Genomic DNA, 19,824 nt, shown 5'->3' with positions numbered 1-19,824 from the left:
GTAGGAGTTTTAGGTGTGGAGAGCACCACACTGGAGAAGGCTGTCATAAATTATTTCAGGAATCATATCAACAGTTGTTGAAGGATATACAGGTATCCCTGTGCAATGAGAACTACTGACATTGAGGGACTGTACTAGGATTGCCAACCAGGCAGGTATTTACTCATAAGCAATCCAGCATTGGAATATGAAAAGACAGAAAGCTTCTGGTTTCATCAAACTCTGTCCCTTCCCTACCAGATTTTACCTTGGCTCTCTCTGCTTTACCCTCACAAGATTCTCACAAAATTGCAGATCTCCTTGCTTCCATCTGATTAAAGTTGCTGAAACTACCCTGTGTTTTTGTGGTGTTTGAACCAAGGACTTCCTGGCTTGCAGCTCTTTCTCTTAAGCTGTACATTGTACCAGTCTCATCCGCTTTCTGTAAGACAAAGTCTTTCTTGTCTCATTCAAGGCCTGGAGACTGCCTGTGATTCAGCGGCTTGCCATATGGCATCATTCAGTTGTGCCAAATCATGTGAATGTGGAGGTGGCTTCTGGTTGAATCAAGAACTCCACCACATGGAAGAACAAGCAGCCTTGCATGGTTGCATTCTGGTATTTCTCTTTCTTTTTCTTGTGAGGTGACTCACAGCCAAACGAATATGACATGACAGATCCAAAATGGATCAGATATTTCAATATCATTTTGCTTTCCTAAAAATGGGTGTGTGTGTGTTCTGTGCCATCAAGCCAGAACTGGCTTATAGCAACCATAATAGAGATTTCAAGGTAAGAGAGATATTTAAGGAGTACCAATTCCATTGCCTTAATGAGTTTCCACGGCTGAGCTGGGATTTGAACCCTGTTCTCCAGTGTCCTTGTCCATCACTGTATCCATTGCACCACTCTCAGAATCCAACACAGTTGTAAGCTATGTGAAATTTGGATCAGAGCTATGGTTCTAAGGAGCTTTCCCCAGCTTGGGGTATTCCGGATGTTTTGGACTGACTCCCACTTATCACAGGTCATGCAAACTGGGTCATGCAAACTATTGACAGTTGTAGTCTAAATTTTTGAAGGACAACAGGTTGGGAGATGCAGAGCCAAAGGTACTGTGAGTGTGCCAAACATTTTCTATGTGCTTATTGTTCTCTCTCTCTCTCTTTCAATAAACCTGTGTTCTCCTCTGTAGCTTGTAGGAATCCATGTGTACGAATGGGCACATGAATGTTTTCCATTGGCATGATGGAACTGTCATGGGGACAAGACTCCCTGGTCTACATATATCACGCTGCTTTTAGAATTTTAAAAAGATTGTGCATATCCCAAGCCATATGTAGCTTTATCAGTCTTAGTATTGGAAGCCGCCTAGAGTGGTTGTAGGACCAGATGGGCGGGGTACAAATAAAATAAATAAAGAAAAATAAATAAGAATCTTAGAACTGCAGAGCTAGAAGCAGGGTGAATTTGATTTAAGTTAGATAGATTTAAATCACAACTTAAGTTTTAAAAAATAGATTTTTTTGAAGACTTAAATTTAAAAAAACCAATTTTTTAAAGTTAATCATTTCTCTCTCTCTCTCTCTCTCTCTCTCTCACACACACACACACACACAGAGAGAGAGAGAGAGAGAGAGAGAGAGAGAGAGATTTCTTTCAACTCTTGCTGGAAGGGAACCTATGGATTATTGAGTCTGTCAAGGAGGCACAGTCAAGAATCAAACTCCCAGCCTCTGACTCTACAGCCAGATATCTAAACCACTGAGATGTCCATCAGGTATCTAGCTATTAATAAAAAGAATTACTGCAATGCACATCATGGTGGGATGCTTTCAAGGCTGCTTTAGAGGGTGCAAAATGCAACCTCTAAAATGACAGGATTGCCTTAAACCCCGTCCAGATTTGCAGGAGCCATCATACACCTGCCTTAGCAAACTAGAAACAAAGGCCGGCTGCCCATTACTTCCTTTCTACTAATTTCCTCCTTATTTACTTCCCCCCCCCCTTCAGTTCCAGCTGCCATTGTGCCTCATTGTGGTATGAAGCCCTTACAAAGAATGAACAATATGAAGACATAGGGGTGCTCAGCTGAGAGGAATTGATACCCACATGAGATCCCTTTTGGTTCTTTTCTCCTCATCTTAAACAAAGAAGCTGGGCAAACTACTTCTTGCATCAGCTCCAATGATTACACTGCCTGAAGTATTGTGGATGTATTTGATTCTTTTAAAAAAGTAGAAGTCCCAGAGGCAGAGGGAAAGGTTTTAGGGCGGGGGGGATTCCAGGCTGATTTGCATTGTCATATTGTCATATTATTAATGGAAAACAATGTGAATAAGACTCAAAATCTTGGAGCATTTTCTGCTTTATGGAACTCTTTTCTTGCTGGTTAGCTTGAACTTTCGACTTTTGGTGTCAGTACAAATTTACATGTTCAAACCTTTGAGGCTTTCATAGACAGCTAAGTGTGTTGAGAATATTCAGAAACATCAAACTCAACTTAAATTTCTTAGTGTGGCTAACTGTTATTCTGTACATTTGTGTGTGCTTGCATTTAATTATTTCATTGTTCAGCAAACCACTTAGTGAGAGTATGCCACAGTAGAGCAGACAAATGAATGAATGAATGAATGAATGAATCAATCAATCAATCAATCAATCAATCAATCAATCAATCAATCAATCAATAGCTTCTAGGGACTACAATACTTCTCATCTGTACTTTTAGCTTATGCCTAGATGTGTATTGGATATCCAGTCTCGTGTAGCAGACAGAGTGACAGACTAGGACTCAGGAGGCCTGGGTTCAAATCTCCACTCAGCCATGGAAATTCACTGGGGCATGTGAAGCTGATGCAACTATTCCTTAAATATCTCACTTACCTTGAAAGCTCTATTGAGGTTGCTGTATGTGGGTTCTGACTTGGTTGCACATAACAACAAATGTGCGTATCATACTACAGTGAGATCACACACTTGGCGACAGGGCCAAGCACTCAGAGTACCAGTCCTCAAGCAGATGTCATAAGCTCTTCATGAGCCATAAGTCAGAGCAGCAACTCTTTTGCTACTTGATGGTTGTTGTGGGTTTTTCGGGCTCTTTGGCCGTGTTCTGAATGTTTTTCTTCCTGATGTTTCACCAGTCTCTGTGGCCGGCATCTTCAGAGGACTAGAGTAAGAACTCTGTCCAGTCCTCTGAAGATGCTGGCCACAGAGACTGGCAAAATGTCAGGAAGAACAACTTTCAGAACACGGCCAAAGAGCCCGAAAAACCCACATCAACCATCAGATCCCAGCTGTGAAAGCCTTCGAGGACACATTGTTTTGCTACTTGTTTGTTCTATGCAGTTTATTCCGAAAATGAAACTTTTGCTTGGTGCATTAATACTATTTTGGTGCATAACAACTGAAAGGTGGTTCAACCTGAACTGGCGCCATGGCACCAGAGAGATTGATTTAAGCCTTTACCCACCTAAGATTTCCCCAATGACAACTGTCTCTTCTCTTCTCCCACCCACCAAAGTTGCTGTTTGCCATGCTGAGGAAACTTTGCATGACCCCAGGCCAGCACACTTGTTTTTTCTCTGTTTGGGAAAATATCAGCTCCAGGCAGGAGGATATTTTTATTAGGAGAACTGCATGGGGGGAAAGGGTTAACCTGCCTTTTCCCCATGCCGTTCTCTGGGTTCTGTTCCATCTCCTCTTTTGCAGCTATTTGCCCAAATTTAAAAACATGGGAATACTAGTCAGGAATATCTGTTCTAGCGACTAAATTTTGCCTGGAAGGGTGTTATTTTTATGCACTACCAAAGTGGCTGCTTATTAGAGGCAGCCAAGAAAGCACATTAGTACTGTTGGAAATACAAGATCTGCCTTTTGAAGCGGAGGTTTCTCTTCCCAGATGATATCAACTGCGGAGCTGATGAGTGAGATGTAGGGGAAAATCTCCAAGAGCTACACGAAGTAGGTTATTTACTGTCTAATCTTCCTTTCTTAAATCTCTCTCTCTTACATATATCACTTTGTGCTACAGGATCTACTCCTGAATAGCACCACCTTCAGGAACAAAGGAGCAGAGAGATTTCAAGGAATTGGCAAGCAGACCTTGAAAAAGTCCCTTTTAGATTACAAATTGCAGGTTACACCTGTGAGAACAATATTTGTCCAAGCTCTGGGAAAATATACGGTAAGCAAATCTGATACTATTAGGTGGTAAATAGTATACCACACTCATCAAGGAGTCGTCTTTTTGCAGATTCACTTGGAAAAGGAAGGAAGTGAACACCTTATTTCTCTCCCTCGTTGATCCTTTGTCAATAAGTGTCAACTGCTGCCTCCAGAGATGGCAGTGGGAGTGGATGGGACGTGGCACTTTGTGGGGCAGCTTATTAGATCTTGGTGCTCCAGTTGCTGACTTGGGTAACTCGAGGGCCATTCATGGAACTCAGCAGCAAAGGCTGTAGCTTTCTTGGCCTCTCCATCAAAAAGACTTACACTTGACTTAATCAGACAGAATCAAGGAGGGAGACTGTTTTGTCTTAGCCTTGAAAGCTTTTGCTTTTCGTGTTGCCCATATATTTTTCAGACTTCACCACAGCTCTACCTCCTGACCTAAAGGTGGTGCCATAACCTTGCTAAGTTCCATTAGGTTTCAGGTTCTGCTACTGTATGTAGCTCAATCCATGTCCTCACCTATGAGGAACCAGCTTGACTTCTCAGGTTTTCTCCCCATTGATTTTATAAGGATTCACCATAGCCCATTAGTCATATTTTCAAGGATGCCGGTAAATACCCCATGCAATACAAGAGGCGTACTTTGCAGCTTCCCGGGCAGCATGCAAGGGATTGTGGGTCACACACTCTGTCAGGCATGAGGTGCAACCATTTGGGGCAAGACAGGTTACAATGCTACACTCACTCACCTAGGAATAAGCGCAATGAACTGAGTAGCACTTACATTTCAGTAGCATCTATCGTGCTGTGCAGATGAATGTGCAGAATTTACAACAGCCCTTAAAATGATTAATATTACATTGGGAACCTTGTTATATATTACACAGATCTTTGTGAGTCTTTGAGATCCACAAAACAGGAGGCCTTTCAGTGTATCCAGCCTGACAAAGATATCTGAAATAATCTCCTTGTAACTGACAGCTTCTTAGCTTCATCTCCTAGTCCAGAAGACAAGGAAGGGGAAACAACCTATATATATATATATATGCATGGCACTTGATCGAAGAATTAAACTGGACAACTATTTCTGCCTGTTCTCCAGCAAAATCTAATAAATGCAGCATTTGTTCCTTCATTCTTTTGTCATCCTAGATCCCTGGCCCACCTGCAAGCCAACCAAAGATGCTGTAGGCAGGTGAGTAGTGCATCTCAAAAGATTCGAGTGTAGGTAGAAAAATTCCTTATTATTTCAAAATTAGCTAACCTGTCTTGCACCAGGATTTGGGCGGTTCCGGTCGGAGTCCCCTCTGAGCAATGAAAACCACTGGGTCAACATGCACCTGTAACTCTCTCTCTCTCTCTCTCTCTCTCTCTCTCTCAACATGGCTTCCTTCAACAGGATGGTTGTAAGGAGAGGCAGAGCATTGCTGGGTATGCTGGCTTTAAAATATTGGAAGAAGAGTGAGATATGCTACATATTGTCTCACTAGCTGTTCTTTGTTCCTGACCTTACTATTATTATTTTTCTTCAATCAAGGCTTTTCTTCCTTTGTATGGAGGTGTGGTCTGCACATTTCTCACCAGTTCCAAAAAACAGGTTTCTTTTTCCTTACTTGCTTAGCTGCCTCAATACCATATACTGTATAATGAATTTGTTCTTGTGGTGAAGTAAGACAGGAGCTCACTGACTGCCCAAGATAAGAGGCTACCTCATCTCTAGATAGAAAATGGGTCATTATTCTGGAATATTCTGACCAGAGCTGGCAGGGGGTGGGGGGATAGCTAGTTGATTGGAAGCATACACTCTTCTCTGGCTTCCAATGCAAATGTGACATGCTGGGTGACTCCTCATAAATGCCGAATTTTTTTTTTAATGGGTGAGCAGTCCGCTGCCACCACTTTTTTCTTTAGCTTACCAAGCACCCACCCATTCCTCTCAACCTCCATGAGTGCTTGAAGTTCTGAGTATGCCCGCCTCTTATTTGCTTCTTCCTTTCTTCTTCTCTGGTTTGCTAAGGCATTCTCAGTCATTAATATCTTGCTCTCCTGAATTTTTTAATATGGCCCTGATAGATTCCCTCAGAATTACACAGTAAAGCTTGTGGGGCAGGATGTCCCATTCCAATGGAGGGTGGTGACTCCACTCCAGATTTTAGTCTAAACTTTAAGGTTGCTATCCAAGGTGGTGAACCTATTTGGGGCACAGAGTTCAGAACTTTGGATGGTCCCAGTAAAGTTCAAACTAAAACTTGGAGCAGATTCAACATTTGTATAAAATTGGAGTCCTTCCTGCCACAGTCCATTTGTGATATAGATTTGGATAAAATGACATGTAAGGTTCACAGAGCCCCAAGAATGTCAGAGTATAAAAATTTACAGACCTGAGCAGAACAAATGTATTAATGAGCAGCCATGATATTCAGGTGTGTCAAAATGCTGAGTCACTGTGACTCAGGAGGGCTGGCTCAAAGATGATACATCTGTGCTGATTGGACACAGCCAGATGCATGTGTATATATGTGGACTGTGTACAAAAGATGTATTCCTACTCTTCTGATGATTTCATGGTGTCATGCTGTCACTCTGTATATTTGTAAATATCCTGTAAATACACGTCTGGCGCTGGAAGAAGCTGATCGTGTCTGAGTGAGTCATTTCCACGTGTTCACACTCTAACAAAGAAGCATGCTGAATTTCAGACCATATATGCCATGAAATAGTATTGAATTGCAGAGAAAGTCTTGTGCTAAAAAAAGTTTAATAGCACATGCTCATTTTTTTTAAATTAGCATATTTTTATTTAAAAGGTAGAGCAACTTGAATAATTCTATGTCTGGATTACTCATTCTAAGATACATGACCACTGTCAATTTCCACATACATTTCAAACCGGGGCTCTGCTTTAGCTCTAGAAAATAGATATACAGTACTCAAAATCTAGCTATGGTACATACACAAGTATAAATAAGCTTAATATAAACAATAGTCTGTTGTGTGCAGTGTTCAGGCTTCCATGGCATCATATCAATATTTCCATGACTGAAATCCTATTTTGCTTGCAGAACTAGAAACAGAAAAGAAAAGAAAATGCAGAGATTTATTTAGTAACTGATATTTTCAGCTGCTACAATAACAGCTTCTATGGTAGAGAAATAATGTATAGAATCCGGAGGCCCAAGATGTGATGGATTTAAAATGGGATCAGTCAAATTCACAAAATGCTAAAGAGAGCAGGTAAGAAGAACTAAGGATGTGGTCTAAACTGATATTTGAGCCAGGAAGGCTTAAATGCTCAAACATCAAAGGCTCTGCATGCTATACTACCTGACATATACTCACATTTAAGAGAATAAAATGCCAACCTTTAGTAGAGGTAGAAGTGTCTTCTTCTGATTTATTTAGCTGATGATTCCTCCCTTTCCTCTGTCTTTGGATCTGCACTCTGCTGAGGCCTCACAGGATATAACAGTGCTTTCAAACTTCCTGCTAGGAGACACTCATACCTTACTAATGAGGGGGCTGTTCTCTCCAAGTCTCAGAGAAGGAACTGGGAAATATAGGACCACAAAGCCAGCAATTTCAGGGGGCACTGTAGAAGAACCTTCTGTTGGTTTATGCCCTTAAGTGCAGAAGTGGAGGTCAGGACGAATATGAGCTTTTTTTATATATAAAAAAAACTTTCCCATTTTTTGCTTTAAGCAGACAGAAATAAGTTCAATGCATTCAAGGACAGACATGATGACCAATTACGACATTTGATATTAATAGAATACAGTCAGTGTTCAAAGCACTTGAAAATAGTAAGTAATTTATGCGTTTTTCTTAAGAGAACTGCAATATCACTGCAATCAGTATAACAGCCCTATGAGGTAGGTCACTGTCATAAGTCCCCTGCTCCCCAGTCTCATTATGGATTTGGATAGGGCACTCAGGTTGAGAGAATAATGGTTTGATTTCTTGCTACATGGTGAGTATTTGATTAAGGTGAACCTAGAACCAAATTAGTAGCATACAACAAGAATAGAATTTAATGTGATGTTCTTTGGCATCCTTAATTTTAAGGAAAGAAGGACTTTGCTATACCTCTCTTAAATTCAAAGATATTATGGCTGGGATCTAAAGAGACATTTTAGCCACACTTAAGCCCAAAGGATTGGATGTCTTCCATTTTAACAGTGGCTTCCAGGTTGTATCTTGAATTGCTTTGGAAAAAATTTTTTGCAGCATCAAAAGCATGCTACTGATGTGGCAGGAACGATAGTGGTCAAATTGCTATTCAGCAAATCCATACAAAAGGAGTTCACTGGCCCCACTGGATGGGACCAGAGTCCACCTAGTACAGCATCCCCTTTCCCACTGTGACCAACCAAATATCTCTGGCAAGAAATGAGGCTTGAAAATGTTACTGTTCAAAAATAATCCATTCCTATTACATTATTGTTACAGAAAGTAATTTGTTATTTTTCTTCAAAAGTACTTCATTGGCCGAAATCCTGTTGAGCTGTTAGGCAAAAGGCATAACTTTCAAAGGCTAATTGCCTCAAGTTGCGAAATCTGCATAGACATTATCCATTATATGCTGGGGCCACAGTCACACAAGATAAATGGCCCCCTTTTTTCTTCTGTCTTTTGCTTCCTGTAGAGTTGCACATTGTGGTCACGTGGCATATATCCTGTGATAGTGGTTCATATTTTTTTAACCATTCCACTTTTGGTGGTGAATTAGATGTGGTACATTTGTTTACACCACTTGAATGGGACATATCCTCTTCCTTTTCGTGTGCCTTTCTCTGCCCCCTTCCCCCCTTTTTAAAAAATGTGTGGGTACATCACTGTGTCAGCAAAACGACCTTGCTGACGATGTACTGATATGAGCCATTTCTTCCTATTTCTGTGCTTCGTTACCCTCTGTGGAGGAAAACCCATGGCACACTGCAGTGGCAGTCAAAGGACAGTAGGGGGCCTGATGTGCCATATTTGACAGACATACATCAATCCACTGACATTCCTGTTTGAAAATTAATAGAAAAAATTAAGGGAGTCGAACAATACTGGGTAAGGGAGGTAGGACTGCACACCAAAAGAAATTAATTGATTTTGGAGAACACACTCAGTAGCATGTCGGTTGTACTGAGCAATGAAACACAGAACAAATATAGTAGTAGCCTCCCAGTGGACTGGGATTTGATGTGGAGATAGCACAGATGGGCAACAAAAAGAACTGATCATGGCCTTACATAATTTGAAAAACCCCACAAAGGATAGAAAATTATGAGGAATAACTCAGAAACATTTTGCTGGTGTGACTACAGCCAGAATTGCAGAACTAAACATGGAACATACTATGTCTATGGAGAGTTCTTGATTTGAGGCAATTTGCCTCCAAACGTTTTCCCTTTGGGGTAACAGCATAACAGGATTCCAGCCATATGTGGCCTATTCAGTTGCCTGTCACTTTTTGGCTACTCCTTTTCTGGGGGTAAAAACCCTTCCGCTCAATTAGACTCTAATTATTAGAGAACAGCCAACTGGAAAAGCTCCTTTCAATTTACATAAAAATGCCCCTTAAAAGTAAGTTTTAACTGGAAAGTGTTACTCATCACACCAATAATGGAACTTTTCACCCACTTCTTGTGTTACTATTGAAATGTACATTCCTTAAACTCATATTACCATTTTTTGAAAAATTCATTACAGTTTAATTACATTACTCGTAGCTTATTATTTCCATCTTTCAGTCCATCAACCATACGGACTCTTGCCCTGGCAACAACTAGTGTTCAGTAGCACATTGCCTCTGAGCGACGTTTCATTTCCATGAAGCCTGTCCTATAGTTTCAAATTTTAAATTTGTACCAAAAGAGAAGTTTGATTAGTTATTCCTCCCTTCATAAACTGATAAGTAAAAGTTAAAAAAAATCTGTCTTTTTCTTAAATTACTTTGTTAAGGCCATTGTGAACATTCAGATCATGTTCCCAATGCTTTGTACAATTAGCTAGCAGCCTATAATTTTATGGGGCCAAATGTAGCACTTACCATAATCAAAAATGGCTGCATATTTTTAAGGTGCTGTGTTCACGGCTATAGGCGTCTGCGAGGGCATTCCATGGGAGAGATGGGGGATGGGCTGTACAGCTGAGCAAAAAGATGAGACAGGATTGCGAGCGGTCCAGTGCAACTTCCTCAAGAAAATGTTATAGTTGTCCATGTATTCTGATGTCCAGGGATTGCTGGTGGGAAGAGAAAGCACAGGGAAAGGTAAGGTTTAGGAAAGGTGGGTTTAGTGCTCATGCTAACTGAAGTTCTGTCCTTACCACCACACAGTCACACTCACAGGGGAAGGGAGGCCCTCAAATCAGCTCTTGAACCACACAATAGGCCTTCAAAGCCAGTGATTTCCAACCTTGGGTCCTCACATATTCTTGGATTACAACTCCCATTAATCCTGGGCAGCACAGCTAGTGCTGAAGGCTTCTAGATGTTCCAGAACATCTAAGGACCCAAGTTTTGGAAACACTGTTCTAGACAATTTATTGGGACCACACCCCTGTTGTACCCAAAGTAACAAAGAAGTTATAGTTACACTGAAAAAGATGTGCTACCCTTCTTAAAATTACAGCCACAATGTAGTTTACTTATACCTTCATTAACAGAACATGGAACTCATTGCTCATCAACTCATTATTTGGAATGTGGAAAATGCAATCTTTGCATAGAAGCACAAACTTTATTGTATAATAATATAATTTATTGTCATTGTAAGTATATACACAGTATACCATACAACGAAATTGCCTAGTCTCTCTGTATTTACCACCAATAGTTCTTACTTTTTGTAGTAGCCATCTTCTAAGAGGAGATTCGAGAAATTCCGATTCGCTCGGCAAAATCCACCCCGGATTCTGGGCCAGCATTTGTAATCCCTTTGGTAAGTACTTGCATCAGTACTCCTGATGAAATCTGTGAAAAGAGCAAATAACAAGCCACTGGATGGAGCTTTCACAACTTATACATTGTTATGAGTTTCATACATTTTATTCTGCACTGCTTTAGAAATAATGACATTATCAGTATTAGTGACACAGGTAATGGATGATTCAGAATGACCTAGGATCTATTTAATTAATTTCAACTGACCTCTTGGAAATACAGACGTTTCCAGATTCAGCCTCTTAATTTCTTGAACTTGTACTTGATTAGCTCGCCGGTTTTCCAAGAGGAATTGCTGATAACTGTTCCAGTTCTGGCCCTGTTCTTGCTTGATGCATGGCACATCTGTGTTACCTGTAAAAAATCAAGTCTATAAGCAAGACAAGCAAGAGGACCTGCTGAAAAGCTGGGCGTTGGCTTTTTGGCTTGGACTGTGTCTGTTGTGCTTTAACATGAGAAAGAACATTGTTCAACTGATCAGAAAAAGCCAGTCAGTGGTTGGAGCTCATCCACATGGGGATAACTGGTTGCCAAGAGTGCTTGACTCAGTCCTTCCAATTGACAGGCATAGCCCTTCCTTCCTGAAGATTCACTGCAGAACCACCTTCCTCTGCCAATATACTTGGCAATCTTAGGGTGCTTATTCATAATAAGAGCTCACATTTCTCCAAAAGCCTCTTCAAACATCTCATAGAGCTTTAAGGGGAAGTCGGTTCTTCTTTAATAAAAGAATTTGTTATGGAGAAAGCCTTGAAGTAGGGAGGAAACCTGTCTCTTTTTTGGGGGGGGAAAGGGAAGAAAGAAACCATCAGTTTTTGGTCAAATGATTGTTCTGTTGAATACCTCTTCTGTCGCAGCTAACCATCTCTCAGGTCCAAGTCAGACTACAGTGGGGTCTTGACTTGAGAACTTAATCCGTATTGGAAGGCGGTTCTCAAGTCAAAAAGTTCTCAGGTCAAATCTGCATTTCCCATAGGAATGCACTGAAAACCATTTGATCCGTATCTGCTCTTTTCCGGCCATAGAAACTAATGGGAAGCTGCTATTCCACCTTCGACCACTAGAGGGGGATATTTTGTTTCTTTTTTTTCTTAGGTCAAGAAAGGTTCAGGGAAGGCAGGGAAAATACAGTCCAGGCAGTACCAGGCAGTCTGAAGACTCCCAATCCACTCTCTAAACCCTGGGAGGAGTAAGGAAGCAGACAGGCACCCTTTTCACTGGCCAACAGTTAACTGAAAGTTCAAATTTTGCACTTTCCCTGCCTCCCACGTGGGTTTTTTTCAGTTCTTAACTCAAATCTAAGTATGTAAGTCAAGTCAATATTTTCTTATGAGAGTGGTTCTTAAGTCAAAATGTTCTTAACTCAAGCCGTTCTTAAGTCAAGACCCCACTGTATACATTTAACATGTCATCAGAAGGAGAACAACCAAGAGGGGAAAATATTATCTGCTTGCCTCTATCTGCATTTTGGTAAATCAGTCTGACTTTGTCTGCAACTATCTCATTTTGGAGATAGTCAGCATGTCTGATGTCTCTGGCACATACCTCTGGAAGAGTCTGTGCTTGGAAGAGTAACATTATAAGAGAAAGAAATACACATTTGCCTTAATATGGGATCTGACCCATAAGGACAAGGAGGGAATTTTGTACTTGTCCCCTGCCACAAGTTTAAAGTACCCTGTAAGGAACTTTAGGGGTTTATTTAGAATTGTCTGGTTTAGCCACTTGTCTGGTTTTGCCACAATCCTATGCCCTCTAATCTGGGAGTAATTGCAGTGGGATCTCCTTCACAGTAGGCATATATAGGACTGTGGTGTTTAGAATAAGGGCATGTCCAAACAGGGGAAGTTAGAGTTATCTGGTTTACACTTAAATGGTTCTTATTAGAGACGGGGATGGATTGGAAAAAATGGTGCTTCATTTGGATTTGTCATTCATCAAAATTGACTAATGGATGAAGCGACGAAGCACCAAATTTTTAGCAACAAATTGATTCATATTAATTGATTCCTTATTTAAACACAATGTCCCACCAAACAGCTGATCGGCGGGACATTGACAAACAGGCTGGGTGCCGGAATGCAAACTCTGTTTCCATTCTGCAGCCAACTTGCGGAAAAGGATTAATAAAAATGGGTAAATATTCATCCTTTTGTATTCATTGGGGTCTCCAGACCTGATGAATATGAAGGGAGGAATATCCCATAAATCAGTGATATTTCACAAATATTGAGATTCTTTTTTAAAATTTGTCTCCATATCTAGTTCTTCTCTTTCGTGCAGTCTATTTTATCTCATTTGAGCACTCATCCAGCAGAATGTGGCAACTTTCCTCTTTTTTTCTTTTTTTTTTGTTAAATAAAGTAAGTAACATAGTGAAACACCCATGCTAGCATGATACACATAATACTACCAATATATCTTGTTTATCTAGAATAGCACTGCAGCAATAGAAGAATATTTTTAAAAATAAATAAATAAATGGTAGAGTAGGTGAAAATAGTGGAGGGGGACATTTGCCATCATCTCTTTCAATATCACAACCCACCAGATATGCCAAAGGGTTGTCACCTCAGATAAAACCATCCACAACTCTATTGGGGTGTAAAATAAGTATCTGCATAGGCTACAGAACAGAATTATTGGGAGTGCTTAGATTCATGCCAAAACAACCTGTAGCCCTAGCACTGTGCCAAAAAAGAGTGGGAGAGGTCTAAAAACGAGTTGGGTGGATCGCTCTAAGTCAAAACATGTGTGGACTGTGTCATTTGATTTGAATTAAACAGCAAAAGTGATTCAAATAGTGAGTTCTATGCCCATCTGAACATGCTCTAAAATTCTTTTGTTTCTTTTTTATACTACCTATCTGATTCTCCCTGATTCCTAATTGTTATAAAAAATAAGATGAGGAACTGGAGAGTTGTATATGTATTTTTCCAAAAGGTTACCCCTCCTCCCACTTATTAATTGCATTTTCATGCAACATATTTTAATAAATAAGAGGTAAAGGGAGAAATGGGCTAAACTCACACAGCAGAGTTTGAGGAAATACTGATTTGTAGTTGCCATCTTCCCAGGACAAAACCACAGATCTGAGAGTGTCTTTATCTCCAATTATTTTAGCTCTATTGCAGCAAAAAATACAGAGAAATTTTGCAAGCAGACCCGCCCTATACAGCAGCCAGCTACATTCACTACACTTGTTTCCTTGTTCCCACTCCAAGCCACATATGAATGAAAGGTTGAAGGGCCTGAATGGGAAAGGGTCCCATGCCTCTTTACCTGTCAGAGCAATATCATCTGTGAGCTGAGCTAATCTCTGGGCTTCCTGTTCTTGAATTGCAGTTGGATCAGCAAGAGGAAGGGAGTGGTTCCATTGTTCTTCTTGGGCTTGTTGGTTTGGCGGTGGAGCTTCTTGGCCTTTTGAGGCCCTCCCAACCATTCCTACAGGATAAGGTGGCTGAACTTCTTGACAGCCAGGTTCCTCAACATATTTCACCGGTTTCTTCTGAACAGGCCTTGCAAGCTCCTTCTCCTTCAGCTGGGCTTCCAGTTTTAGTCTCTGAAAAAATTATGAGTCACATAAATAGTGGTTGTATTCAGGAGGGTTGCTAAGAATTCCACATGCTGCAAATATAGATTCAACAGTGAATACTTATGAAAGATCTGTCATTATATTCATATTGTACCGTATTGATGTTGTCAACAGCTAGAGATCACTAAAATACAGCAGAGACTAACTAAAAAACCCCAGCTATTGTGAAAAACTGAAAAAAGAGACAGAAAAAAAAATTAATTGAGTCATCCACAGGTCACTGGGTGGGTTTCAGATTTGTGTAGCTCTTTGGCATGGAAATGTGTATTATGGCTAAAAAACTGATCTTATAAACCTTTATCTTAAAAATCTATTTTATTTAATTAGATTATTCTAAGTATAGTTTAACATGCCCCCAAATCATGTGTTCCTTGTTCTAAAGACATAATTTTGGACCAAATAAACAATGGTATATCTTGTGTGTTATATTCAAAGTTCTCTATAGGAAGCATTCTCTAAAACTAAATGGTACATGATACAGTATATGTAATTCTGTGTGCAATGCATTACACTGCCTTTTTAAAATATGTAGCAATATGCATTATATAGTATTCTGGCTTGTTGAAAAACTGTATCTTATATCTGTACTTTTACATCAAAGATTAACTTAACAGTTTTTCATTCTAGACGTATTCTCACAACTGCTTTCCATTTAACTTGAACAGGGAATTGAAATGAAGGGTTCATTTATTCTTATTACTGTTATTGTTATTTTTGTTTGTTGTTGCTATTATTACTATTATTACATTTTCCCCATCTTTCCATTACAAAGTAGTGCTCAAGACAGTTTACAGCGATCATATAATAATAATTTTTAAAAAATAGAAAACCGATCCAGCCTTAACACTTAAAATCTGATTTAAAAAGCAGATTCACACACTCTGCTTCTCCACTCCCAGCTTTCTGGATGCCTTCCTTAAAGCTTACTTACAAACTCTTACAACAAGGGTTTTTGCGACACCTAAAAGGCATGTAAGTTCTATTTGACATAAGCTTTCATGGACTGCAACACTGTGGCCTGTAATCCATGAATATAACAAAAATAATAACCTTTCAAGTCAGCTTTTGAAGGGCACCCTGAAACTGTACAGCAGGCTTGTCCAACCTGCAGCCCGAGGGCCGCATGCAGCCCAGGTCAGCTCATAATGTGGCCCAGTGCAATTTTTTATTTTTAAAGAAATTCCAAAGTTTCAAGTTACACTGCCGGCACTTGCCGCCGGAATGCGGCTGGGGCACGTCACAACGGTAGGCGGGGGAGAGGGAAGGAAGGAGTGGGAGGGGAGGGGAGAGGGGGGCTGCATGACTGCATTGCGCCATCCCCGTCAATAGGTGGACCCCCTCCCGGCCCCATAAAGCCACCGGAGTCGAAGCTGGCAGCCTTTGCTGTCTGAGATCGCAACTGTCAGTAAGCGCGCTTGGAGCGGGACTGCGGAGGACGCCTAGGGCTGCCTCCCTGTGGCCCAAACCAAATTTTCATCTTCTAATGGGCCCAGGGAAGGTGAAAGTTTGGACACCCCTGCTGTACAGCTTGCCAAAAGACACACAGGCTGGCTCTGGCTCTCCTCCTGAAACAGTGAGGAATCAAACTCCCAGCCTCTGGCTCTGCAGCTAGGTCCTCCAATTCATTAAGCGATCCAGCCACTAGTCCACAAAAACATAAGCCAAATAAAACTTAATAGTCTTTAGGTGCCACATGACTCCTTGCTGTTTTTGCTGCAACAGACTTAGGCCCTGGTCACATGAGAGAATTTTTTTTAGTTCTTCTGATACTTTCTATACCTCTGTTGTACTGAACTGTGGTCACGTGGTTTACATCAAGGACAAACGTCCCAAGAACTTCTAGCAGTACTGATTTATTTCTTCCTGTTTGAATTGTTATCCTCTTTATTGATACATCCACAGAGGGGTGGAAATTAGAGGGATTGATGGGGAAGGGGTTTCTGTTTAGGAAAGTGTCCCTCTGTTACACTGGCTGCTCTTGCAGAAACGCATTGCACACAAAGGACTTGTTATATCCGGCCAGCAGTACTGACAATCACACATCCCTGTGACATTGGCATACCAAAATTTCAATGTCTCTTCCAACAGGAAAAATAAAATCACTTGCCAGCAATGTAATGGTGGTGGTCCCCTGGTGACATACTTTTACAATGTATTGATGTATCAGGCACAACTTTGTAATTTTTTTTTTTTGAAAATAATGTGTGCACTGCATAATAGGGGCCACCTTCCTGGCTTTGATTCTGAAAAGAAGAGGGGCAGGTACTGCAGACAGGCAAACCTGGTAAGAAATGCACCAGTGCAACAAAGGTACAAAATAACACAACCGTCCTGGCAATGGGGAAATGTTTCATGGTCACACCACTAGCCAGAAAATGTCTTGGTCTTTACTCTGTGTCATGTGATCAGGAAAAAAAATACTGACATAACTGGTCGATAACTACATAACATTCCCCTCATGTGACCAGGGCCTAATTTGGCTACCCTTTCCCTCCAGCAAACTAAAATATTATTTGTCTCTATAAATTGCCACAGAGTGCTGAAATGGATAAAACATGTGTGGACAAATGTGGAGAAGAACATCTGCAGCATATCTTTTTCCTCAGTGCTGCAGTAAAACAATCCATGTGCATATTGTGCACCATTACAATATTGCAGATCTGCTTATGTACATTAAAATAATAAATACATTCACAACTGCATGGAGGACAAGCAAGCAATCCCTCCACACACTCATGCTTGTGGACAATTCTATAGAAGACATTTCCAGAGGCCTCTGGAAGTATTTTCTAATGTCCTTATGACAATAAATGGTTCTTTACTAAAAGACTTTTGAAAAATTATCATGCCATGATTATAAAAATGTATCTTGCATCTTTAGCTAGGAAAACACAAAGTTTGTGGCCAAGATAAGAGAGACATTGCATACCTGTGAAGGGTCCATCATGGGACGCCACTGATGATGTTCCGCATAGGGCTTGTAGTCAACCATGTACAATGTTCTATACATCCCCTGGTCTACATGTGGCTGAACAAGAAGAGGGGTGGGGGAGGAGGAAATATATAATTTAAATTAGTAAGATTTCTCTTCTCTAGATTCCTGCCTAAAACAGAGGAATGGAGAAAAGTTTTGAATTCTAGAAAATGACATATAAACTTTTAGTCTGAAATGCTTTGTGAAAAAAGGGGGGGAAAAGACTTGGGCACCATGGGCTCTCTGTTGTCTTCCTCAGCTTGCATATTTGCGGGTGTCCTGAAGGAACATTTTCACTATTCAGAACTCTGGCACAATAGCCAGGATCCTACCTATTTTTCTTTTATGCTTGTGTAGTCACATAAGTCTTAGCAGCATATTGCCGTGTTAGTTGTGTCCCTAGGTATGTGTCCGATCACATGTATGGCCCAGTTATGCAACTTGATAAAGAGCCAGCGTTTGCTGCCAAGATTTATACAATTTCCATGATGATTACAATAGGACCCCTATATCCACAGCGGATCGGTTCCAAGTCTGCCACGGATTCTCGAAAACATGGATTATAGCAAACACTATGTATAACATGGTCTCTGGCTCCCTTTAGTGACCAGCTCTGGTAACTTCTTTAGAAATTATATTTCTAGGATTTTTCTTTAAATATTTTTAATATTTTCAGACTGTGAATAAGTGAATCAGCTGATACAGATCCTATAAGTAAGGAGGTCCTACTGTCTGTTTTATATAATAATAAATTGTATACCCTTAAGTCAATTCTGACATACTGTGACCTTTTTTTAGGGTTTTCTAGGTAGTGAGTAATCAAGAGTGGTTCATTATTGGAGGCAGGGCTAGCTGGATTTTGGGCGAGCTCCAGAAACTAACCAAGGCCCCTTGGTTTCAAAGCCCCCAAATTCAGGGGCAAAATGACGGTCCACTAAGCAATGTCTGAAGCAGCAGAGGTGACAGAAAGAGGGAGTGAAGATGGTGGAAATTGTTTTCCCTCATGAAGTCTCATCTGAGTGCACGGACCAAGGAGGAAGCCATCTTGGGCAAAGAGTTGGGAACACCCCTTGCAGAAAGTGGAAGAGTACAGAAGGAAAATATTTTGACCAGGACTCTGAGTAAGTCAAGATGTTTGTTTTATATAAGGAAAACCTTTATAGACCTAAAACAATTGTACAGAAAAGAGCTGGGCATAACAAGTCAGTGAAAGTGGATTCTACCTTTTAGCTTTTTGAGCTGTGGTCGAAGCGAGCCTCCCCAACCCTCAGCCTTGACTGGGAGAAGGAGAAGAAGAGTGAAGGAGAAAGAGGTAGGAGGGGGAGAAAGTCAATTTGTGAATAAACTGTATTAATTGAAGGCAAACACTTGCTCCCGTGGGAAAGTGCAATTTTAAACTGTCTAATTACAATGTTGATGCTTGTTACTAGAACCATCGACTTGAACTTTTGAAGAGTTTTAGTTTGTTTACCACTATCGGATTGGAGGCATCTCTGTTTTTCTTTGGTACCGCAGTGGAGGCAAGCCTCCCTCCCTCAGCCCTAAGCAGCTTTGATCTGAAGGGGGAGAAGGACATTAAATGAAGGAAACTGTGTCAAGGAAGGCAACGTCTCAACTCCCCCCCATTACCTACCACCAATTATGGAGGCTGGAGAGATTGATTGAACTGCTAATGTTACTTGCCTCAAGGCACTGTCTGTTCCCTTAAACACTCATTGTTTTGATTTGCTGACTATGGGAACTTTTTAACTTGAGGAGAGCTCTAATCTACATTTTGGATTTTTATGTAAACAGTGCTGAATGAAAGGAAAGTAAGGCAACACTGACACCTGCTGGGATGAGACTCAGAAAACACCCTTAAAAATGGGGGGGGGGGGGGAATATGGTGACAAAAGGAGAAAAAGAAAAAATGTTAAGAGGCTCACCTGCAAAAGACCAAAGTCTGAGTAAGTTATCAGAGCAAGAGACACTTAAGGCTCGGCAACAGAGCGTTCAAGGTATGTTATCTACAGGGTTACAGCAGTTACAAGGAGGGATGGCTCAGTTATCTGAACAAATGAAGGACTTAGGGATGCAAATGACTGATATTAAATACCAAATTACAGAAAATAAAAAAGAAATAGTAATGGCCTTAAAAAAAGAGTGGAGACCATGAATGAACAGCTGAAA

General features: G+C 40.7%; 1 protein-coding gene and 1 long non-coding RNA gene across 2 annotated transcripts in view; one reads left to right on the top strand and one right to left on the bottom strand.

The window, feature by feature from the left end:
* Positions 1 to 6,896: 6,896 nt before the first annotated feature.
* SPMIP9 (sperm microtubule inner protein 9) overlaps positions 6,897 to 19,824 on the bottom strand; it is a 30,734-nt gene continuing 17,806 nt past the window's right edge. Inside the window, exons 3-8 of the mRNA XM_020807216.3 lie at positions 17,611 to 17,709; positions 14,369 to 14,648; positions 11,294 to 11,440; positions 10,987 to 11,116; positions 10,193 to 10,386; positions 6,897 to 7,219 (exon numbers count right to left, since the gene is read on the bottom strand). Coding sequence (XP_020662875.3) covers positions 10,218 to 10,386; positions 10,987 to 11,116; positions 11,294 to 11,440; positions 14,369 to 14,648; positions 17,611 to 17,709 — 825 coding nt within the window. The 3' untranslated portion in view covers positions 6,897 to 7,219; positions 10,193 to 10,217. The remainder of the gene's footprint in view (positions 7,220 to 10,192; positions 10,387 to 10,986; positions 11,117 to 11,293; positions 11,441 to 14,368; positions 14,649 to 17,610; positions 17,710 to 19,824) is intronic.
* LOC144583591 (uncharacterized) lies at positions 17,626 to 19,434 on the top strand. Its single transcript, XR_013537479.1, has 2 exons — positions 17,626 to 18,776; positions 18,886 to 19,434. It is a non-coding gene; the product is annotated as an uncharacterized LOC144583591 (long non-coding RNA).

Source organism: Pogona vitticeps, chromosome 6 (assembly GCF_051106095.1).
Source record: "Pogona vitticeps strain Pit_001003342236 chromosome 6, PviZW2.1, whole genome shotgun sequence".
In the NCBI taxonomy this organism is placed as follows: domain Eukaryota; kingdom Metazoa; phylum Chordata; class Lepidosauria; order Squamata; family Agamidae; genus Pogona; species Pogona vitticeps.
This window is presented reverse-complemented; position numbering and strand designations above follow the sequence as displayed.